Below are 24,969 nucleotides of genomic sequence, written 5' to 3' on the forward strand. Positions count from 1 at the left end.
TGAATTAAAGGAATAGGCTCAATTCACAGTCAGTCCTGAAGAACATGGTTTAATGTAAACAAAGAACCCATTCTTTCTAGCTTTTCTTTTTAGTGACACAAATGAAGCAGCTGTCTTGTGTAATTAGCAGACATCGAAATGTTGGAATGCAGTAAGGCATTTATTAGAACTACCCGTAATGGCTAAGAGAGAAACAAATATAAAACTTCTGTTGTGACTTTTGCTTTATGTTTTCTAAATAGAAACCACATTTACTGTGACATTTACTGTATTAGTTTGTGCATGCTTTTCCAAAGTAAAAAATGTAGATCAGTTCACTGACTTCACATTATATGTGGACCAATTCAGGGGTGCATGTATTGTTGTATGTTAAGACCAACAGTGCACATCCATACTTTCTTTTCTTTCTTACTTTATTCTCATCATAGTGGTGCACAATTTAAAATTATGGACATACATGTAATATTGGTAAAATTAAAAAACAAATTGATATGTTGAGATGATTAAGACTATTTTGGCCAGAAGTGGGTTACTTCAATAGCATTACCGTGACCATTTGCTAAATCTTTTGTACACATGCTTGGGTATAAATTGCATGTAACTGCTGCATTGACTAAATTTCTCCACAGTCACAGAAAATTTGTCCTGGATCCAAGTTGCCCCATTTTACTCGATTATTCTTTGATCTTCTTACTGTGCTTCAAAGTATTAAGTGACTTCCAGATGGTCCAGCTAGTCTTGTCCTGGTGGAGACACTCTTTTAGCATTCATCAGCGCGTGTTGTTCTTTTTCTACATAGGTTTAGCCTAGCCTCTTCTGGTTAAATATTTACAGATTGAGGTGTGCAGAAAACTTTCCTTTGATTTTGATAGTCATTTAGGGGGGTTGGTGTCCATGAAGTAGATGAGTTTGATGGTGTATTACCTTATTTTATTCATTATTTGCTAGCACCTCTCAATACCCTTCTGTAGGGGTCCATGCCAGCCCAATAATACACTTTTTCAATGGGGGCAGGTTTCAGTCAGCCAGTAATAATCCTGCATGATTCATTAAGAGCTATATTCAATTATTTGACATGTGCTGATTTGCACTATGTGGCACTAGTATATTCTACTGTGAAGAAGCCCAGGAACAAAGCTGCTCTTACTGTTTGTTGGGTGTGCACCCCAGCCTGACCCAGCCACTTTCCTAAGTATATTATTTTTGATAGCAGCCTTGTAGGTCAGGCTTCCAATCCAGAGTGATGCCCAGATATTTTTTGGGTAAGGCAGTGTTCCATATCTTACCCTACCAAGTAACTCAGAGCTTTTTCTCTGCTTCTCTGTTCTGTAAATGGAAGGCACAGACTTTTTAAAGGGTTTTGTTTCAGCTGGTTTTTATAATGTGAGAAAAGATTTTCTAATACCAAAGTTACCTGTTGCTCAATGGCCTCAAAGGTTTTGGAAATGTTGGTTGACCGTTTGTATAAATGTCAAAAAGTAATGGTGTCAGGACTGTCAAACTAGGGGGGAGGATTACACTTCATATCTATGCACTTTTCTAGTCTTTCCACACTGTGAGGGTTTCCACATTCTAAATTAAATGCCTGGCTCAACAATTGTACATTTGAACTGTATTCTACAGTTACTTTACGTTTATCACATTTGATGTCAAGAAGTATCTCTACAGAGCTTTTAGTGGACTGTAGTTCTGCCACAATGCTTCTTCAGACATTTTCCATTTATGAAGCTCAGTTACAAATTAAGATTTCGATATAAACTTTGATGACTTATAAACATGCAGCTATCAGAAGCCAATCCACATGGAAAACACAGAGGGAGAGGAAGCAGGGTTAGGCCCATCTGGCTCTTTTCTTAAAAAACACTTTGGGGGAGTGTTGTCTGGCCTTAATATAAGAATGTTTTTGGTATTTACATATACTGTATTTTTCCATATATAAGACTATACTTTTGTCTAAAATCTTTAGACTAAAAATTGTGGTTGTCATACACGGAAGCAAGCTAAGGAGAGAACAAAAACAAGTCTAAGGGAAAGAAGGAATCAACGTGATTCTGCAGGGCTTTGTGCTTTCCCTTCCACTTGCTAAGCCCCACTTAGATTTCTTAGTTTTGGATCAGAAAAGTGGGGGGGGGGTTCTTATACATGGAAAAATGCAGTACTTTTTTTCTGTGTGTTCTTCCTTCTCTATTATGGCTTTTACATTTTTAGGCATGAGTACTTCCCATTTGATTAATTCTTGTATAACAGAAGGGACTGCTAAGGCTAAGATCATTAGACACTAAACACAGTGGTGCCTCACTTGACGTTAATTCGTTCCAGGAAAATCACTGTAGAGCGAAAACATCTTCAAATGAAATGAAAAAACCCATTGAAACGCATTGAAAACCGTTCAATGCGTTCCAATTCCGCTGAATACCTGCTCGTCCAGCGAAGATCTTCCATACGGCGACCATTTTCGGTGACTATAAAGCGAGGAAAACAGCCGGTGGCCATTTTGAAACCCGCCGATCAGCTGTTTGCTGATCGTCGTAAAACGAAAATTGGTTCCTGAAGCAGGGAACCAATCGTTAAACATAAAAACCCCATTTAAAACATTGTTTTGCGATCGCAAAAACCTAATCGTATAGTGATTTCCTCGTTAAGCGAGGCAATCGTTAAGCAAGGCACAGCTGTAGTATTAAAAAACAGACCATTCTACTTCTATCTATAGTATACTATTTCCTCATTTCTCAAGTATTTAACTGCCCCCTTATTACCCTGTTTTCCTGAAAATAAGATCTAACCTAAGCCCTAGTATGGTTTTTCAGGATGTTCATATTATAAGCCCTACCCAAAAAATAAGCCCCAGTTAAGTGAAACCCCGCCCTCCACCATTGTGCAGCAACCAGAAGATGACATGACTGTATTTGAATAAATGTAGATTGTTGTACATGGAGAAAATAAAATATCCCCTGAAAATAAGCCCTACTGCATTTTTGGAGCAAAAATTAATATAAGACCCTGTCTTATTTTCGGGGAAACACGGTGTGGCAGTAACTGAAGCACCATTAGGTTTTCTGTGAAAATCCATTAAGGAATTTCCATTTCTGGATATGAGGTAGTTTTCCCACACACCACTAGCTTCCCAGTTGGCAATGCAAAAATCAGATAAACAGAAACAAAATCAGGATTCCTTTAGCAGGGATGTGCTTCATTATCCTCACTGTGTGAAGGTGCAAGCTAAGCAAAACAGGCTTCTTGACCCAAGCACCAGCCCTAGAATCAGTTCTGCGGCTGATGCCTGAGTCAGTGTTACTGTGGAGACGGAGGCAGGAAAGGGGCTTTATCTTGCTGAGGAGAGTGTGTACACAGCAAAACTAATTCCTAAGAGCCAAACAGCTCCAGGTAAGGCTCCTGCCATTATGCAGCTCAGTGAGAGATCTGCGGGATGGATTATTCTATGCTTTACAATTAGCATTACCAACTATTGCCTCACAGTTCTGCTTAAAACAATCAATTTAACAATTAGATTAAGGCATGAAACAAAGACATGACTTTGAAGTGAACAGCAACATTACTCCTGTGTAATACCATGCTTCCCCAAAAATAAGACAGGGTCTTATATTAATTTTCACTCCAAAAACACATTAGAGCTTATTTTCAGGTGGTGTTTTATGTTTTTCATGTACAACTATGTACATTTATTCAAATACAGTCATGTCATCTGGCTGCTGCACATGGTGGAGGGCAGGGTTTCACAACTGGGGCTTATTTTGGTAGTAGGGCTTATATCATGAGCATCCTGAAAAATCATACTAGGGCTTATTTTCGGGAAAACGGGGTAGAAAACTACAGTGGTGCCTCGCAAGACGATTTTAATTTGTTCCGTGAAAATCGCTGTCTTGCGAAAAAATCGTCTTGCGAGGCTCCCTATGGGAACCTCGCAAGACGAATGAAATTTATTCGTCTTGCGAAGCATCGCTCGGGGAGCGCGTCTTGCAAAGCATGGTCATAGAAAAAAAATGTCTTGTGAGGCACCATAGGGATCAGTAAAACCAATCATCTTGTGGGTTTTTGGCCCCCCGAGGCAATCATCTTGCGAGGCACCACTGTAGTTGATCCTTTCATTTCTATTCATGAACAACTTTACAAAACACCTTTGTGAAGTAGTGTCAATTCACAAGGAAGTAAATGATAAATAACCTAATCAATAGTGAGTGTACTACTAGAACAGCATCTGTATATTCTTCAGTACTCAGGGGTACAGCTATCATGGAAGCAAACACTTCGCAGAAGAAACTGATGAAAGTACTACTGGCTTAATACCTTCCTAAGAAGAGATGCTTTGTTGATAAAATGGAAACAATTGGTTGAATCTAAATGATGTTTTTGTACTCACTAAATGACTTTTTAAAACTCCACACTGCAGGGGAAGGCAAATGCAATCCCAAGAGGACTTACTTAAGCAGAAGCAAAGTAGACACTCTACACCTCATCCTGTTGCATTTGTAAAATTCCACTGGTTATTTTTTCTTCTACTCAATCCCTTGAGTCTAAAGTATTCCGTTTGAGATGTCAATACAACTTTAATTAAAATTAACTGTTGCCTCATTCATTCCTGTAAATTGCCCAAGTACTTCTGCTAGCAAGCTGCTGAACTTTTTATAATGAAATGTTAATACCATGCTCAAAGCATGTTTAATGGAAACACCGGATGATGAAACAATCACTCTATCTGAAGAACAAAATCACCTGAGTAGCTTGAATTTAGTGTTATCTAAACTCAGCAGTTTCTCTGCATCAAGATACAGTATGTGGCATTATCATTAAAACAGCACTACTGTGGACAAAGTGAGGTTATTCCCAGATAAGGTATCATGCCACGGGAAGAGCTACACTCAGGACTATAGAGCAGCAGCAAGTAAGTAGAAATGAAAGATCTAAGAAACATTACAAATAATTGTTTCACTTCGAAGTCCTACGACAGAAAGGTCAAAATCCCGTTGGGCAAACTATGCCTGTGGAAGAGTAATAACTTCTCTGGCACGGGAAACTGCTGAAAGATTTTACTAATTAAAGCTTTCCTCCTCCTGCTCCACAGCATGAAATGGATTACTTGTAAACTGGACATGTCAGAACAAAGAAGGTAGAAGTCCTTTATTACAAAAAGTCTTCCCTCTGCAAGTTATACACAGACAAAAATTATACTGCAAGATTACGGGCACATTTCCACTGTTAAAGAGGATGACAAAATTAATTTTTCTTCAATAAATATTTAGTATGTGCAAGAATGAGATAAAAGGAACTATAATTTTGTTTACTGTATTAGCTTCTGTAAAATTTGTTACACAGCATTCATTAAAATGGAAGAGGTAGCATAAAAACATGTTTTGAACTTCAGTTTGAAAAATATAAAACCTTGATTCACAGAATCAAGGTTTTTTTTAAAGGTACCACTGCCAAGTAATTATACAGAATTAGGATCAGTGCTTTCTTGTAGCAGAACTGTTCTATTACCCACTTTAATCACAGCATTCTATTAAATTGAGTATTGCACCATCGATAAGTCTACTAATCAAAATAGTATTTTAGTAGTAGTATGGTATTTTGTCAGAGGACCTATACTGGCAACGATTCTCTCTAGCTGCAGTGAAAAACAAAACATGATTTGTAGTTATACACAATTAAGAGCTCTGCTCTTGAAGTCTCTCGTATCTGACAGAAAATGCAACAAGTCTCTTGTACACGATTTCTAAGAGTAAAAGAGAAAGAACAACAATCCAGCATACTAGGCTGAATGCCCAGCGAGGTCCCAAATGTGTGTAAAGTTGGCTGACAAACACTGGGCCAAGTATACGTGCACCACTTCCACACGCAGTTAGCCAGCCCATGTAGACTCCCTAGAACAGATCAGAAGACATTACTAGGTGTTAATTGGTTTTATTCAATAATTACTTTATTCATTTAGTTTTATAATTCACCTTTCCCACAACCAACTAAGGGACACAGCTAAAAAATAATGCATTTTAAAAATCACAATAAATTGAGATTTTTATAACTGAAACAAAGATACAGTGGTGCCTCGCTTAACGAGCGCACCGTATAACGATTAAATCGCATAGCGATCCCGGATCGCTAATGCGATCGCACAACGTTGTTCCAATAGGGAAAAATTCGCTTTGCGAAGACCGGTAAGCGTTTCGCTTACCGATCTTCGCAAAACGACCCCCGCCGATCAGCTGTTCGGCGGCCGAAATGGCCGCCGGAAGCCGGGAAATGGCCTAAAATGGCCGCGCGCAGCGTTTTCGCGCCCTCGTTAAGCGAGGCGAGGGCGCGAAAATGGCTGCCGGCCATCCTGAAGCTTCGCTGAACGGTGAGTATTTGGCCTATTTGGAAATCGCTGCCCCGTTCAGCGATGCTTCAGCATAGCGAAGGTTAATCCGGAACGGATTAACCTCGCTATGCGAGGCACCACTGTACTGTGTTTCTTACTACCAAAACATATTAAATGTACTTTGTAAACTCTAAAGTCAAATTTGAACTAGATATTTTAAATATCAGTTTCTGCTCTGATTATTGTATAGGTGCAGCCACACTGTCATATACTGCTTAGCAGTCAAGATAGCACAGTGCAAGCCAATACACCAATTACCAACTCATCAGCTTATCTAACAGCAAGAAGCTTGGCAAAAGATGAAAAGGGAAAATTCTTATTTGAATTTGCTACAGTAAAACTGGTAGCAATCAGCAATTAGAAAATGATAAACATTCAAAGATGTCTAAGGGAGCACTAAAATGAATGAATAAAGACCAAAATGCATAAAATGCAGAAAACTAGAATATTGGTTGTATAATGAGAAACAAACAATTAGTATTGCTGCACCATATCATTTAAGGGAAAATGAATGGGAAAGGCATTGGGAAAATTCAAGGAAGGGAAAAACATTAACAGAAAAAGACCCACACACCAGTCCTGCAGCTGGTGCATGTTGTTGTTTAGTCGTTTAATCATGTCCGACTCTGACTGTAGAGCAGATCATTCAAGCCTTCTTAAGATGGTGCTAAAATCAACCTAGGCAGTAGTCTTCTAGTCGTTTAGTCGTGTCCGACTCTTTGTGACGTCATGGACCAGAGAATGCCAGGCCCTCCTGTCTTCCACTGCCTCCCGGAGTTGGGTCAAATTCATGTTGGTAGCTTCAATGACACTGTCCAACCATCTCATCCTCTGTCGTCCCCTTCTCCTCTTGCCTTCACACTTTCCTAACATCAAGGTCTTTTCCAAGGAGTCATCTCTTCTCATGAGATGGCCAAAGTATTGGAGTCTCAGCTTCAGGATCTCTCCATCCAGTGAGCACTCAGGGTTGGTTTCCTTCAGAATGAATAGGTTTGATCTCTTTGCAGTCCAGGGAACTCTCAACAGTCTCCTCCAGCACCACAATTCAAAAGCATCAATTCTTCGGCGGTCAGCCCTCTTTATGGTCCAGCTCTCATTTCCACACATCACTACTGGAAAAAACAGTTTTGACTCTGCGGACCTTTGGATTGGTTGGTTGGTTGAAAAGTTGCTTTGTTCCTGTTAAACTGTGTTTGGTTTAAAAGTTGGTTTTTAAAATGTTCTTAAAATGTGTTTTGTTTGAAATGTGTGTTTTAGCCTTCTCTCTCTCTCTGTGCTTCAAAGCACAAACCTTTGTCTGAGGGGTCTGTGTGTCCCAGTGATGACCTTCTTTCTTTCTTTCCTCTTTTCCACATTGTTCTCTCCCTCCCTCCCTCCTGTCCTGCCTTTGGCTTGGCTTGGCTGAAAAAGTGAATTCCAGAGTCCTGCCTGTCTTTTTGCTGAAGAATTCTGTGGGTCAGAACGCTGGCTTGCAAAGACTGGGCTAAGGTGAATTCCAGACTCCTGTCTCTGTGTTAAACATGCTTTAAAATTGGCTTTGTTGAAAAAACGATTTCAGAAGTGCTTTTAAAACTGTTCCTGCCTCTCCCCTCCTTTCTTGAACTTTTCTTGACCTAAGGAAAAAAAAGAAAAAATATCCCCCTCTAGTGGTAGAATGCAGAATAGCAGCTTCCCATTAGTTTCTATGGACGGAAAACAGCAGATACGGATTAAATGGTTTTCATTGCATTCCTATGGGAAATGCAGATTCGACGTGCGAACTTTTCAACCTGCGGACCACTTCCAATATGGATTAATTCCGTAAGTCGAGAATCTACTGTATTTGCAAGGCCTTGTTGGACAGCCACTTTGCTTTCTTACATTTCCTTTCCTTTGGGATGGTTTTTGTTGCTGCCTCCTGTACAATGTTATGAACCTGTATCCAGTTCTTCAGGCACTCTGTCCACCAAATCGAGTTCCTTAAATCTGTTCTTCACTTCCACTGGTGTATGTAATTTCCTCTAAATGTGGAAAAGTGGCCCACTGGTCACTTTCTGTGAAAGCTCGTTCCTGTCTGGCATGGAGACATTCTCTAGGACAGTGGTGGCAAACTGCTTTGGGTTTGTGTGCCCAGACTGGGGGGGGGGGGGGGGAGAGAAAAAAACCAGCAGGTGGTATGACACGGCAGTGGCTGCAGAACTGGAAGTGGCAGCGGAAGGGGGAATCCTGGCACGGAGGTGCCTCGAGATCCCACTCCAGATCCACTGCCAGCTGCTCCAGATTCACCTGCTGAAGCGCCAACACTGCGGCTGCAGCTGCCTTCTCAGGTTTGGCTATGCGGGGGGGGGGGGAGTAGCGATCTGGCGACTTATGGCTTGCGTGGCAGCAGAAAGGGCTCTGCATGCCACCTGTGGCACGTGCACCATAGGTTCGCCATTGCTGCACTAGGAGATATGGCCCAATCAGGGTCTTTTAACTTAGTTAAGAGACAGAATGAATTGGGAGGGAGACACCAAGATGACTCAGGCAAGGGCAATGTGATCTCTGGTCATGTGTTATTTGCCTTTTCCTGGTACAGTTGTGGAGTTTACCAGAATGGGGAAAAATTAAAAGTATCTTATGCTGCTGTAATTGAATGTTAGCTGATGGCCTCCAAGTGTTACTTGGTAAGGAAATCTGTCTGCTCCTGACAAAAGTATTCCTCTGTGTTACACATCCCAAGCGTCGAAAGGCTCTAGAAATTGAGTTGTTTGTTCATTTGAAACAGGACACGTGGAAGCAACTTGGGACTTCCTTCATTATAGCTGCACTGACTGTAAAAACAACTGCTATGTGGCTTTATCTCCTTATTTCAAAGAAAGACCTTCTCTAGTAGCAAAACAATGTCAACAAGAAAACGTAAGATATGTTCTAAGTTCCAGATAGTGCCCTGTTGTTACCTGCACTTCTATAAGAACTTCTGGTTGAATTAGATATTGTATCTGTTTTTTTAATTCAAAGTTTAAATCTTACCTGAGGTTTTGGACCCAAAATCTTGGAATACAAAGTGTAGGACATAACATTACAGGCTGGATAACCCAGTCCCATAAGAATATCAGTGGTGATGTACTGGCCCAAAGAGATTACTGGAGTATAAAGGCACCAGGACTGCACAACAGGACACCCTGTTGTTTCAACAGTATTATTGGAAGGCAACTGTGTTTGCAGTGTCCAATATACAGCAAGATTTTCACCAAAAGCTGTTCTTGGAACAGAATTATTCTTTATATCTGTTAAGATAAATAAAAATAAAGATTAAGCTATTGAACAGTATATCTATACCATGTAAAGACACATATTTAAAAGATAGCAGAACTGAATAATTTTAACATTTATATATGTACCTTCCCACTGGATATTAGGTAGCTGATGCCCCCAAGGTAATAAAATAAAGAATCCAAGCAAGATTATCACTAGGCCTCCATAAAGTACTGCACGTTCACCAGTCCTGTTGGATAAGGAAAACTAGAATTACAGCTTTCATAGTAGTTAGTGTATTGCATTTTAAAATACATTTGATTCTGTATACATACAAAGTTCTGTTTTTTTCTATTTAATATATGGAATACTGGTAGAGAAAATATTTTAAGTGCATACATGCTTAAATCTTAAATAAAAAATGGAGAAAATTAGCAAAGCCACCCCAAAACAAAGAACCACAGACCAAAACTAAGCACTGAGTTAATTAACATATGATTGAATAACCAAATATCCATATCTAATTACTCTGCAACTAACACATGCTTGAATGCTGAAGAATTGTTAATGTACACTTGGCTCCTACTTTAGTGATGCTTGTTTACAGACAATGAAACAATATAGTTTCAGCAACTTACCTTTTGGAAAGGACTTTTACTGCTAAGAACACAATAACAGATTCAATGCCAATAGCACCAAGGATTATGCTGTTAATAAACACAGCTTTTTTCCTGGTCCAGGAATACATATCCATTGTCAATGGTGTAACTATGCTAGAAAATAAAGATACATGAACAGGGTTTGTTTGTTTGTTTTTTGCAGAACCCAACAAGGGATCTAACAGATCGGGGATCTTACAGGCATATATCTCTAATAAATCAAGATGCCAAGATTTTTACTGCTATACTAGCAAATAGACTAAACATTATAGCAAATTATATTAAAGAGAATTAATGTGGTTTTATAAAGGGAAGACAAATAGATAATTTACATATTTAAGGCCTTTGATTGTGTGGAATGGTCAACATTAAAGCTGCTTATAAAGGGTTGGGGATTTGGTAGAAGACCTATAGGGGTTACAGACCAATTATATTCAGATAATATTTCAGAAGTAATAGTTAATGATGGTTTAACACAACATATTTTTCTAGGCTGAGGTACAAGACAAGGCTGTCCACTTTCACCACTATTGTTGTGTATGGTTATAGAACTGTTAGCTAATGCAATAAGAAATGATGAATCAAAGGATTAGGTAAATATGATACAATTAAGATTAATTTATTTGCTGATTACTCATTATTGACCATTAAAAACCCATTAGAAAGTATGGATAATATTAAAAAAATGTTATGTCCCTTTACTTCACCACTAAAATTAGTGACCGATATAGAAAATTTCCCAGCAAACCTGAAGGATTTAGCTGATATGTTTAAGGACAAAAAAGTTGCCAGATTGAAGGATTAAAATGAGACTGAAGGATCAGATTATAGTTAAATTTCAAACTAATAAATTATCATGGTATAATTATATCCAGTTAGATAGTTGGACAAATGAACGGTTGAAAACTAATGGCAAATGTAGAGAATGTATTAAATACGAACAATCACATGAAGACATGCAGAAAGATGCTTTGATGAAGGGAGTAGTAAGTAGAATTTATAATCTAATTTTGGAGCAAGAGGAAAAAAGACAGAAACAGAAGGTTTGAAATCAGTTTGGGAAAATGATTTAAAGGCAGAAATTAAAACAGGATTGGATAAAAATTTGAAGGATGAGAGTTTTAAGATTAATGTCAGTAAGAATAAAGGAAATTTAAAAAAAAATAGTTTAAGGTGGTGTATGACTCCGTGAAATTGAACATAATAAATTCAGACTATTCTAAGGCTTGTTGGAAATGTGATGAAGAAATTGGCACGTATTATCATATGTGGTGGGAGTGTGAATGGATTCAAAAATTTTGGAAACTGATTTTTAAGGAAATATGTGATATGTTTGGAAAAGATATTGAATTCAATTCTAAAATTGCTTTGTTGCCAATTTTTGGTAAGACAGAACTTGATTCAAAGGCACTGATTTCCAATTTTATGACAAGTGCTAGAATATTAATGGCTAGATTCTAGAAAGATAAAAATGTTATTAGGTTAGAAGATTGGTATAATGAAGTATGGGACATTGCATTAAATGATAAATTGACTACTGAACTTAAGATAAAAAGAGGAAAAATAAGTTCAAATATTTTTATGCTATTTGGGGTAGATTTGTTGAATTTGTATTAGTGAAAGTAAAGGGGAAAGTCTCTAAACAACAATCAATACAATTTTGGAAAGGAAGTTTGTATTAAAAGTATTGCTCCAAGGGGTTCCGTGGGTATAGGGTGCATGTTGGTTTAGACTGCAGAGTAAGTATTTTATATTTGTTTTGAAAATTAAAAAAAAATAAAAAAAATACATAAAAAAGGAATACATATCCATTGTCAATGGTGTAACTATGCTAAAAAATAAAGATACATAAACGGGGTGGGGTTTGGGGTTTTTTTGCAGAGTAGTGTGTTTTGAACTGATTATAGGTAAAAACAAAAGTAAAAACAAAAACATGGTGGCATCTTAAAGACTAACTTAGTGGACCCTCGATTTACAGACGGCTCCACTTACAGACTTTTTGAGTTACAGACTTCTCTGGCCGCAAAATTTAGGTTCGACTTGCAGCCGGAGAATTGACCTACAGACCAGAAACAAAACCAAAATGGAACAAAAACGGCCGGGTACGGATTAATCAGTTTTCAATGCATTGTAGGTCAATGGAGCCTCGACCTACAGACTTTTCGACCTGCAGCCACCGTTCCAGTATGGATTACTTCCGTAAGTCAAGGGTCCACTGTATATGTTTTTTAATGTGAGCTTTCATGGTCAAGTCCACTTCATCAGACCTTCATCAGACATAAGAGCTTATGTGTGATAAAGTGGACTTCTACACAAAAGCTCACATTAAAAAAAGTTAGTCTTTAAGCTGCTACCATTTTTACTTTTGATTTTATCTGTAATGCTTGTTCAGACTAAGACAGCTACCCCTTCTACACCCTGAACAATTGAAAATGTGAAACTGAAGCCATCTGCAATGGAACTAAATTGGTAAAGTCAATTTGGCATCCATCCTAAGAGCACAATGAGGGTGAAAAACAAAAGGAAGCATCAAAGCAGAAAGCAACTAATAAGAAATAAAAACAGATCCTTGCAAAAGACATTCAGAAACAATTATTAAAAACATCACCATCGGGCACATCACCATCCAGAGAGCTGCTGGTGAGCCTGTTCACTTATCTGTTAGGAGAGTGGCAGGCAGCTCCCGAATTGCCTCTTTCTTTCATACTGGGTCAGCACTAGGGGAGGAGCAGCTAGAAAAACTGTTTCTGACTTGGCACAGCCTATTTTTCCAGTCACTGTTTGCATAAAGCTTTGGCCCCAAGGTTCACATGAAGCCTACCACTAATTGAAGAAAGAGCCAGAAAAAGCATAAAAGAACTACGACTGTTCTTTCATGCTTTTTCTGAAGGTAAGTATGCCCCTGTTGCTGCCACATATCTTCCTTCCCTCCCTTTCTTCTTTCCTCTGGAGAACTGCCCTCTCCTTCTACATCAGTTTCCCAAGCTTTTTTTTTGACACATTGTAGGTACTGACAGAAAGAACCCTGCCTGAAACCATACAGGGGAAATCAGTATCAGCTATACTGGACTAGATGAATCAATGGTTTGACTTAGTACAAGGAAAGTTTCCTATGTTCTTAGGTATACTTACGTTTCAAAGATTGCAAAAACAAATAAGATGACAAAGAAAAGAATGTTTGTTGATACTACAGCAACATGGTCAATATTTCCTTGATTATCTTGACCCAACTCATCATTTTCTGTGTAAATAAAAGATGATATGATATAACAAAGGGATACAGAAACCCAGTTCAGATATAAGTTTCATTAAATAAATCAAACAATAATAATTTAATGTAACATTAAAACTACATATAACTATACTTTTTTTGGAAAGCATTAAATATTGGCTGTTAAATTTCCTTTCAGAAACCGATGGTTTAAAGGGCATGTGTGAAGTAAAGAAGGAGGAAAGTGAGCCATCCTCACCCACAGAGACACCAGAGGAGGAGAAAGGGAAGCTAGAGGTCTGTCTGGCAGAAGGAGGAGAGGGAGGAAAAGGGGAGGAGCTAAAGTGTCAGTATGGGAGGAAAGGATAAAAAAATCAAGGAGACAGGAGATTAGGCAGTAGTTTCGAGAATGAAGGAGTAGATTCAAAGTATGAAATAACGCATGGACTTTTGAAAGACTTTCCTAACCTAAAGGTCGGTGAGTTGTCACCAGACCCGGAGGTGAAAAGAGAAGAAGAGACGATGTTTGAAACTCAAGAATGGACAGTGATTGTTTTCCTGTGGGTACAACGAGGTGGAAGGAAGGTGATCCGGCTGGATCAGATGTAGAACAAGCCACCGAAAAAGGGAGACTGGGTTTGACACCCATGTTGCGACACCATTTGCGTGGTACGGAATGCCCCTCTGCGGAATCCCAAGGATCAGGAGCATTTTGGTCCAGCCCCTCAGTGATCAAGAAGAACTTTCCTCATCTAGTTATGGACCTTTGCCTGATTTGTCTTATGATAACCCGGTTGCAATGGTTGTTGAAACACCAAGGGTTAATAAAGTAAAAGTTGTAAACAGTACGGACAAGTCTCAGTCGTTATTTGAGGAACTCCCACAACTTTCAAATGAACCCAATCACAGTATGTCACACAAAGCAAGAGAAGCAAATATACACTGATATTTATCACAATATTATGTTGGAAAAAAACTGAATGTGTGCAATGGTATCATGCAGGTAATTTTCCTCCTATGTCGCATGACCAAGGTAAAGGTAAAGGTTCCCCTTGACAATTTTTGTCCAGTCGTGTTCGACTCTAGGGGGCGGTGCTGATCCCCGTTCCCAAGCCATAGAGCCAGCGTTTTGTCCGAAGACAATCTTCCGTGGTCACATGGCCAGTGCGACTTAGACACGGAACGCTGTTACCTTCCCACTGAGGTGGTCCCTATTTATCTACTCGCATTTGCATGCTTTCGAACCGCTAGGTTGGCGGGAGCTGGGACAAGCGACGGGAACTCACTCCGTCGCGTGGATTCGATCTTACGACTGCTGGTCTTCTGACCCTGCAGCACAGGCTTCTGCGGTTTAGCCCGCAGCGCTACCACGTCCCTGTCACATGACCAACTTCACATCTAATGTAGAACTGGTTGTGACAGACATGCTGGAAATGTGTGGTATACCCACTTGAACAATTACTGTTGTGTTCACAGTTCTTTGTGCTTCAGAGTTTAAATGCATCTAAACTGAACCTGTGCTGAAGTGAATTGCAAGGACACCCATCAGGAAGCGAAGACTAAATACAAATCCCTACAATGTATTTTTTATAGTGGATGGGGGGTGAGGAATACAAGGACATGTAGTTCTTTTCCTTTTACAGAACAGAGGAATAGGATAAATCATTAATGTGCACTTCTTTCAATTGCAAAATGTGACAAAAACTTGCACAGTAAACATTCTGTACACAAAAGGTCTATAAATGCATGTTGAGCCAATCTCTGTACATATTACAATTTTTCATTTGCTTTAACCAGTCTGAATCATTTCACCAGATGTCATTCACCCAGCTGAAAATCTTCTCTCATGGCACATTAACTACAGACCTAAAGTCACTACTGTGGCTAGCAGCAGTTAGTCCTTTCAAGGAGCCACAAAGCTCCACAAAGTTACAGCAGTTGTAAGAATTTGCTCCATCGTCACCTTGTCCAATAAGGCAACAATTCTTCCTGATAGTCACACTCATTGCCTAAAGCTCAGTAGATCCCCCTTGCCTAGTTGTTTCTATTATTATGTCAAAGGATACAAAAATATATTAAGTTCTCTAGAATTACCTTTTGCTGCATAGTTAATGCTATTCTGTGGATGTCCTGTGTCATCAACACGATGTTCTCTAAAAATTAAAAATGTATTAAAATATTATTTGAAAACACTAAACAAATTTTTCAGCAACAGTAATACTTAAAAGATCCAGTGCTATAGTACCACCACATTATGCTACCAATTGTTTTAATATTTATAAGTACTATCAAAGCTATGTTGAAGTAGTGCTCAGTACCACAAATTACCTGATAGTCCTTCTTGACCAGTGGTAAGAACAGCTAACTATATTCGACATAAACCTTTTATTGCAATGCATTCCTATCCATGATTACTCAAATTTTTGACTGCACATGGGTGTTCATCAAGCTTGGCATTACAAGCCTAGGTTTGCTGCACAAGAGACATACAAATTCAAAAATCCACATATAAATGTGTGGGCCGGGTTTCCTTTTTTAATATAAGTTCCATAAAGGGGGCTGCAAACTCAGCTCTGAACTGGCATATGCCTCTATCTCAAACGAAAAGATACCTGTGTTTTGATATAGGGCCTTTGAGTTTTTCTAAACTCACCTGAATACTTGAAAGAAACAACCATATGTGGGAGATCTGTAATTATAATTCTGTAGGAATGCATTCCAAGTCTGGGTGTAACACAGGACAAAACTACTTCTCGTGTGCTTGATAAATTAATCTCTACGGGCAAGAGCATCTTTAGGCATGCCTCTTCTGCAAATCTTAATATAAAAAGGGAAATATATCTGAAGATTCTCTGTCATCTTATGATTCATCTGGAAGTTGAGTCACCGCAACTGGACTTCTTATTAGGTTGAAACATTTCGCTACTCATCTAAGTAGCTGAAGAAGAAGCTACAGTATTTGGATGAGCAGCAAAACGTTTCAACCTAATAAGAAGTCCAGTTGCCATGACTCAAATTCCAGATAAACAAGAAAGGCTCATAGCAAACCAGAAAGCTAAGGCCTAAGCCATTTAGGGCTTTCAAAATGAGAAATGAAACCTTTTATTAAGTTCAGAATACCGTAAGTAATAAATGGCTTCTTTAAATATTGGTGTAATGGCTTCAGTATCATATTAAGGACAGTAAAAATTTGGTAATGTTAAACACAATATTTGTTAATCAAGAAATTCAAACAAAAAGGAGGCCACTTTCCCATTTTTTTGTCTTGAATACTATCAGTTAAAATGCCAGTAGGGTCTATTCTTTAAGTTTGTACTCTGAAAGATATTATTAAACAAACTGCATGAGGATTTGTGGTCTAAATCTAACATAAACAAAACAAAAACTGGTAGCAGAGGTCTGTTCTACCTTCTACCTGTGCAAGTAATAACAAATGGATAAATTAACAAATCATAGTACTGGACAAAATAGCCATAACACTGTTTTCAGAAGCGTAGTTTCTGAAACTTGTGAGAGAATACCAATGTTTGCTAAACAGGAAGAAAAAGCAACTCTGTCTTAAGGCTCTGCAAACACAACTGCACTAGATCCCCTCCCATTATGCTATTTAGAATTGGACTGTCACCAGTGCGATTGTGCTTGAGCCACCAGAATAAAACCTCTGGATACTGGCCAGAATTGTCTTCCTTATCTACAATGTGTACAAATTACCTTTCATAAATGAACTTTTCAACTTTCACTTTAAAAGGGCTTATGTATGAGGGAAGCTTAAAATTTCATTCAATGCCAAAAGAAAACAATCTGCAAGCCTAAGGATAACAACTTGGAAAATTAAATGTGCATAGACAAAAAACAACAAAAAAGGGGGGGATATTTAGTGTAAACCATGTTCAGAAACATCTGAAGTTGCCAATTACCTAAATAAAGCTAATATCAGAACAATGTTAATAATTCCTAGGAGAGCTCCGAATAGAGCGGGTGCTGTGTACATGTTCAGTTGAAGATGAATGATTTTCCACGTGATTCCTTGTTCACCCACAAATGTAAAGAGTGTCTGAAAAACTAACAAATTGTAATTAAGTTAATTACAATACAACTTAAAGAGCTTCAGTGAAAAGACTACAAGTTTTTAGCAAATTGAAACTACAATTTATTTTAATTTTCTTAGAATAGTTACCATTCTAAAAAAGGATTACAGGCAGATTTTGGTTTACATATGCCTCGGTTTATGTAATTTTCAGTTAATGAGCCAAAATCCATAAGAAATAATGCCTTGGTTTATGTTTTTACGTGGGGTTTTTGCTGTACGAAAAGGACGCATTGCGCCTGGAGTGCTGCCCCCATTGCTACAGCAATCCGTGTTCTGGTTTATGTAATTTCTGCATTATGTAACGTCCCGGATGATGGATTAATTTTGTAAACCAAGGTACTACTGTATACAATATTTTATAAATACATCACAGTATGAAAAAATGAATAATTATTACCTCTGCTGATGAAATGCAAAGAAATCAAATAGTACTTAAAAGATTTCTAATCCAAAATATCCTACATTAGAAAAGAACAAAAGCATGACATATATTGTACCTGGTCCCAATATGAATCCCACTGCTTGGCAAGCACTAGTATTTGCCATGGCACTAGTTCTTTCAGAAAGAGAAGTGGCACCTGCAATGTATGACCGAACTACTGCAACATTTCCTAAAAACATGAGCAGAAGAAAGCATGTTTTCTCAACACTCAATAATATGAAAAGCTATGTATCTAATTGCATCCATAATCAGCCCATTAGCTACTACAAGAGCATGCAGAAGTCTTCTTTTATCTTCTTGCCACATTTGAATGTATGTCACTAACTACACAAACCCACCCAAAAGACATGGGAAGTACAAAGGTGTTCCCCATGTTTGTTCTAAAATGATTAACTGTACAAAACTGTGACTTTCAGAACTTTTTCAACCTGAACTCATAAAGCACAAACAAATCCTGCTTTCCCCACAGCATTTGCAGTCTAAAATTAAAAACTGAGTAAATACCCTTTTCAAGACACAGCAAACAAGAACGTCTTTAAACTAATATAACATATCCAGCTATTTCAGGCCCTCCGATGTCACAGAAGATCTCTATTACTCATGAATCACCTACATAAAACACTGCTTTGAGCTACCACTGGCTCACGCCACAGATCTGTTAACAGAAATGATATCTGTGTACATTTATATCGAGTTCACACAATGGAATTACAACTTTTAAGCAAGAGCTTCTGAAATCTATTTTGCTGGGACAACAACACTGAATGGAGCCTGTCAGCAAGAGACTTCTGTAACTGCTTATAAGATACGGCAATGTAGGTTGAGTTTAGCATTACCTAAACACAGTTCATCTACATCAAAAGATGTGCCATTATCATAAAAACAGGAGTACTAAGGACAAAGAGAGATTACCAAATATAGCCTCATATACTTTCTAAAGGCAGTAACACAGGAACAACTACACTACAGCGAATAAGTAGAAATAGTATGTCACAAATTGCTCCATTATGAAGTTCAACTAGATGAAGGACAAAGCAGTGAGTTATGCCTGTGGAAAAGTGTTAACATCTCTGGCAAGGGGAGATATTTGGTAATGAAAAGCTACCTCTTTCTGACTCATGGCTTGTCCGACTTATGAGTAACCTGTTTCATTGCATTGGGAACTGTGGAACAAAAGATGGAACACTCTGATTATCAAAAATATCCCCCTGCTAGTACTGTATCTACCAATCATCAATTTAAATGCTTCTATTACCTGCACCAAACCCCACTAGTGTTCGCGCAACCAACATGTAGTATTTGTTGTGTGCAGCAGGTAAGTGGACATAGGCATACAGGCAGTTGGCAGCCACTGAAATAGCAGTTGAAACAACAAGAGGTTCTCTTCTTGGCCTGTAATTAGACCATGCACCAAACAAAGGTGACGCTACCATTTGACCAATGCTATATGAAGCAATAATCCAGCCCAGGAAACTTTCATCTGCAGTTTTATCTATCTGTAGAAACAACAAAAGTAACGAAGAATGGCACCATTTTATTGATCAGCTTCCCAGCAACACATCTAGAAGTACCACACAATATTTAGAGGTAATGAGAATATTTTATCAGCCGTTTTATTGAAACATGGTCATTTTAAGTAAATGCAATTTTAATCACAGTCAGATCAGATATACTGAAATCAATGGGGACTTTGCACTGATTAACAATTCTCATTCATTTAAATGGGTCTAGTCTAGCTAGGATTAAAAGTGTGTTGATTCTATTAAGTAAACTTGAAAATGAATATTTAAAATGGAAAACAATACTTCTGAATGTTCAATGTCAAACTTTGGCGAGAAACAATAACAATTAAATGTTTAAAAGTTAGAAATAGAGATGGACACGAATCTGGATCATCGGATCATGCCTGATCATTCTACCACCATAGGTACCACACTGTCCCGCTCTCCCACTCTCCTGGCCAGATTCCCCCACTCACCAGCTGGCATGTGCTCCGCTTCTCCTCCTCTTTGGTCGCTTCACCAGTCATGGCTGGAGCATGGACTTCCCTTCTCCACTTCCTCCAACAGCTGCCCACTCACACAAAGAGGCAGAGCAGGGATTGCTGCAGTGCTGCCTTTGAGTGGGCAGCTGCTGGAGAATGTGGAGAATATTAGTCCACACTCCTGCCATGAGTGATGAAATGACCAAAGTGAAGGGGTAGATCACGTGCTGGCCGGTGAGTGGAGGAATCCGGTCTGGAGGGTGGGGGACAGGACCACACAGTACCTGTGGTGCCGGTACAATGATCCAGCAGGATCCACATTTGTGCCCAACTATAGTTAGAAGTTAAGCATATTAGAAAGCTAGATATGGAAGAACTTGGGTAAACCCACTGTAGCTGCCTTCTTGTATTGATTTTGGAATAAGTCTATGCAACACCCTCCTGCCCCATGCCAATATTTAAGAAAAGATTATATTTAGTCAGAGTGCGATCATTCAGGGAAATAGCTTGCATTTTGGACCACTTATGGTCTAGTGTGAACTATTTTCCTGGAATCACATTATGCTCAGGCAGTAACAATCTAGCTCAACTACATTCTGTGGCAAAGCTGGACACTTTTGTAGGACTACTCTTTCTCTGGGGAGGAACTGGAGTGTTTCTCACATGGACAGAAGGGTTGCTTTATTTTATTTATTTATTTCATTTATATCCCACCTATCTGGTCAGGTCAGAACCACTTTATGAGAGATGCTCCCAGCAAAGCAATCCTTTCCAGTGCAATATAATGCAGGACTCTGTTATATCTAGTGACCATTCCTCCAGAAGCTACCCCAGGCTGAATTCACACTTTTGAGAACATGAACACTGAAAAACTGAAAGTAGCAGCGCCAACATTAAGACCATGATTACAGAAAAGGATGTTTAAAATTAGCATCCTATGTTAATTGATCTCACAGACTCCACAGATTGTAATTATCACAGCCAAAAACAAAGTTTTCAGACACACCCACCCACTTCATTCTGTTTCATATTTCAGTCCACCCTAAATTACTCATTCAAATGCAGGGTATTACAAACCTTTTGAAGATAAGGCCATATCGACATGATCACAATAGAAAAACCTGCAACATAAATATTGTTATTTTAGATTGCTAGAAAGCTTTTTCTCCAGACATCTGACTAAATTATCATGCTTTCCAACGCTGAAGGTTCATAGCCTATCCTTGTCCTTTTTTAAAAAAAGTTCACAATCCCTAAATAACTTTAGAATGGCACATATATCACCATCTTTTGTGCTGCATGTCCACTGAAGTCAAGGAGTAGTATGGCAGGGATGGTAAAATAGCTTACTTTGGGGTGCAACCACATTAGCAAAAATGGCAGAAAATTCTATGGGATTTGGATAGGCCAATTCATACTTTTTTCCCATTTACCACATGACATATAGGAAAATGTGGATCAGTCTGAAATCTGCACCATCCATATTTTTTGCTTCTGCCACTGAAGCATCTACTACTTTTTTTTTAAATGAACACATCTACCTAAGTTCAAGGTAAATTGAGATTGCTTGAACCAATGCAGACAAGTGTGTTCTGGTAGTTGGTGTGACAGTGCAGCAGGTGGCGTGAGCACAAATCAAGTCTGGATGGGTTGCATCTTTGCACACAATTTTTTCCTTTCTTTCTTTTTTAAAAAACAGCTTTGTGTCAGTACTGTTGTACTAGGATATCTAGACACTACCACAAAAGTAACTGATAATAAAAGGAGGAAAGAACATCACTGCTATAGTAATTAGGAATGCAGCTTAAGTCATAAAAGCAAACAACAAATTGAAAAAAAAATCAATTATAAATATAGATTACTTCTAGGAGACTGAAAGAAGGGAGATTCTACTTCCCTGGACATAGGAACAGTGTTCTTACTGCTAGTCCAAAGACTGCAACAGGGTTTGAGCAGTATCTGCAGATGGTCATTCCAAACTACTATAAAACTTTGCTTAGTTTCCTTTTCCCACCTCATCCCTTTCTTCTTTTGCATCTGTTGCTCTGGGAGAAGTGCTTCAAATAAATATTATGATAAATTATCATAAAGAGAATTCCCACTTTTAAAAAATTTACATCCAATGCAGATATTAAGGTAACACTGCAAAACATAACATTGTCTGACATCACTTTTACAAACCGACACTGCTGAAGAACATTGTAAGGTACATTATCCGGATGGCTCTCCATCGGCTCTTGTAATGCTGTAGGGTTTCTATAACACCACCGGGGCTGTAATAATAAGAGTAAAACCAAATGTTTGAGAAAGTCTACACACTTGTTCTTAATTAGGCACCAGCTAGGGCAAAACAAACACTCAAAATAATCTATTACTACAGTAATTTATTTGGACACATACAACCCGTTTCCGGGGGAGGGGGGAGAGAAGAGCCCTTGGCCAAGGAAGCTTGAAGGAAATCACAAGGTTAAGCTTTACAATAGCAACAGTACCACAATTGCCATGTCAACAACAACCAGCTCAAATCATATTAACAGCTTCCCTATTTAAAAAATAAATAAATGAATGGTAAAAAGAAAGTTTTAAGAGGCAATGGTTGTTGTAGGTTTTTCGGGCTGTCCGGCTGTGTTCTTGAGGTTTTTCTTCCTAACCTTTTGCCAGTCTCTGTGGCTAGCATCATTTAAGAGGCAGTTCAAAAGCATATACTGATAATACCAGCCTCCTGCAACAAAGTGGTGCTAGGCTGTGTCTGAAAATGTGAAATTAATCATTCCTACAAAGCAAATCCCAAGTGATTCGCTGAAGAGAAGTTACACCAGTTCAACGGGTCTCACAACTGGAGTCAAGTAATTAATTTTAAGACGCTAACCAGAGCCTGTGAGCTTCCTGGATAACTCCGTGGTCTAGGTCTAGGAAACCACTTCTGGCACAAGATTATTATTATTAAATAGAGTCTTTGACCACCGATTCCTCTACTTCTATTTCTGCTGCCCAACTCCAAAAGCAGGCCTAAAATCAAAGACTACAATCCCCCATTAATCCTCCTTCTTCGGCCCTGACAGGCACCCCCGTCAGAGAGCCGCGCCAAAGCCATCTCCCCACCTGTGATCCTCGTCGCCATAACAACCCAGCAATGGCTCATCCTCCACCTCGACCACAGGCTCCACCAACACCGCCGCCATGACAGACACCGAAACATTATATATGGGCGTGGCCCAGTCCTAGGCCACGCCCATATACTCACGAGTCAAAACACCCCGCGTGCCCCGAGAGTCCAACTACTACCTCCCCGCCCTCCTTCCTCTGACATTTAAGAGGGCGTGCGCAGGTACGACATCCTAGCCCCGCCTTCCGCCCGGTCTTCCAGCCCCATTCGTCGGCTCGCCAGTCACGTGAAGGAGAGAACCGAGAGGTACCATTGGAAGGTCAAAAACGAGAGACAGACAGACAGACGGACGAAGAGGAGAAACTTGATTGGCTCGCGAGGTGTCTTTTTCCCCGCCCCTTCGCTCAATCATTGAAGAAAAGCAGGCGCTCGGAATCCAATGAGAGCTCGACTTGTCGCGCGGGGAAAGGAACCAGAAAGGAAGAAGAGGTGCGTGCGTGGGTGGGTGGGAGGAAGGGAGTGGCGACCTTCAATGCCTTTTCTCGTTCGTTCGAGCCGGGCAGCGAAGCGTGCTGTGTGAAAAGAAAGGTGGCCAGGACTTGTAGTAGATGCTGCTCCCTCTGCAGCAGCCGGCGCTGCCTTTCTCTCGCTCGCCTTCTCCGCATCGGTAATTTTTTTTTTTGGCCATCTTTCGGGTGCGGGGAGGGCGGCAAAAAAAAAAGAGTCCTCGGGATTTGCCCCGGCTCTGGGGAAACGTGCAGCCTGACTCGTCTCTCTTTGGCGGAGGGCGGCCTTGGGGTGAGGAGATAGTAAAAGCAACGCCCCGCTCTCTTTGCAGCTCTAGGTGTTACGTGTTCTCCAGCCTTCGCGTGACCGTCACAGGGCTTGCAAGGTATGGGAAGAAACGGAGGAGTGCCTCTGGCAGCTCCACACTCGCTGTGAGTTTCTGTGGCCAAGTCGGGATTTGAATCCGAGTCCTAGTCCATCCCTCTATCCACGCATACTTAGAAAATGAGGAAGCATCGGGTTTTCCTCTTAACGTGCACGAGGTCACTATCAAACCATCCTTGTTTATTAGACCAACCAGTTTGGCATGGCTCTCTTTTGCCATGGTCCAACAACCCCCACAACCCCTTCTGGTTGTGCTAACAAAAACATTGTCACACTGTGAGTTTTGGAATTGGGTCTGTAGCCGCTTGATAGGCAACAGGTGCACCGGATACTGAACTGTCTTCTCTCAGGGGCTTACTCAGGAGGAAGTGGAAGGTCTTTATAAGCTGAAAGTACATTGATTTATGGTTTTGATTTATTATGCTGCCTTTCTCCTCGTGAAGGTACTCAAGGTAGATTAGAAGAAACAGGAATTTAAAATGAAGGAAATTAAACCATTAAAAAGCAATTGAAGTCATGAAACATTTATTTAGAAGAGTTCAAGAAAACATAAGCAACATTAAGAGGATATAAAGGCAGCATCTAACTTGTATGAAAAGCCTGTCTGAAAAACTTTTTGCTTGTCACTGAAATAACAGGAGAGAGGGAGCCAGTTTAGCCATATGAGGACATTCCATAGCCTGGGTACAGCCACCAAGAAAGGCCCCTTTCTTAGGTCCCTGTAAAATGTACCTATAAGGAGGACAGAACTGAGAGCAGGGTAAATTAGTTCCATGGTTTTATCTTTTTATTAGGGATTTATCTCTCTGTGTCTCCTTTCCTGACTTTTCCAGCATTACAATCTCCTGTACATTCACTGAAGAAACAAAATGGATATATTTGAATAAAAAAGCCTAGCCCTGTGCTGCTCACAGTATGCTGATCTATTTGTCTTGTATCTATATGAGGAAGGGTAACTTCAGGGGCAAGTTGGCGGTGAACCATTAATTCCTCATCC

At 39.5% G+C, this 24,969-nt stretch overlaps 2 protein-coding genes across 11 annotated transcripts in view; one reads left to right on the forward strand and one right to left on the reverse strand.

Annotated features, from left to right (window-relative positions):
- MFSD8 (major facilitator superfamily domain containing 8) overlaps window positions 1-23,278 on the reverse strand; it is a 28,892-nt gene extending 5,614 nt beyond the window's left edge. For 2 of the 4 annotated variants that reach the window (XR_013536932.1, XM_073001659.2), the window contains exons 1-11: window positions 23,078-23,278; window positions 22,157-22,248; window positions 21,053-21,096; window positions 19,247-19,487; window positions 18,047-18,160; window positions 17,377-17,521; window positions 15,554-15,612; window positions 13,381-13,489; window positions 10,228-10,362; window positions 9,736-9,839; window positions 9,365-9,621 (exon numbers count right to left, since the gene is read on the reverse strand). Coding sequence is in view for 3 of the 4 variants with exons in the window: in XM_073001659.2 (XP_072857760.2) it covers window positions 9,365-9,621; window positions 9,736-9,839; window positions 10,228-10,362; window positions 13,381-13,489; window positions 15,554-15,612; window positions 17,377-17,521; window positions 18,047-18,160; window positions 19,247-19,487; window positions 21,053-21,096; window positions 22,157-22,248; window positions 23,078-23,157 (1,380 nt within the window). In the remaining variant the exon portion in view is untranslated. Of the gene's footprint in view, window positions 1-5,121; window positions 5,880-7,524; window positions 7,987-9,364; window positions 9,622-9,735; window positions 9,840-10,227; window positions 10,363-13,380; window positions 13,490-15,553; window positions 15,613-17,376; window positions 17,522-18,046; window positions 18,161-19,246; window positions 19,488-21,052; window positions 21,097-22,156; window positions 22,249-23,077 lie in introns of those variants that run through there. The other 2 variants (XM_020781510.3, XM_073001660.2) reach the window with 2 other exon arrangements.
- A 133-nt stretch (window positions 23,279-23,411) lies between these two features.
- Window positions 23,412-24,969, forward strand: part of ABHD18 (abhydrolase domain containing 18) — a 29,855-nt gene continuing 28,297 nt past the window's right edge. For 2 of the 7 annotated variants that reach the window (XM_078376702.1, XM_078376706.1), the window contains exons 1-2: window positions 23,623-23,748; window positions 23,920-23,973. The gene's annotated coding sequence lies outside the window, so the exon portion shown is untranslated. Of the gene's footprint in view, window positions 23,749-23,919; window positions 24,020-24,969 lie in introns of all 7 variants that reach the window. The other 5 variants (XM_078376703.1, XM_078376708.1, XM_078376701.1 and 2 more) reach the window with 5 other exon arrangements.

This window comes from Pogona vitticeps, chromosome 5 (assembly GCF_051106095.1).
Source record: "Pogona vitticeps strain Pit_001003342236 chromosome 5, PviZW2.1, whole genome shotgun sequence".
Classification (NCBI taxonomy): Eukaryota; Metazoa; Chordata; class Lepidosauria; order Squamata; family Agamidae; genus Pogona; species Pogona vitticeps.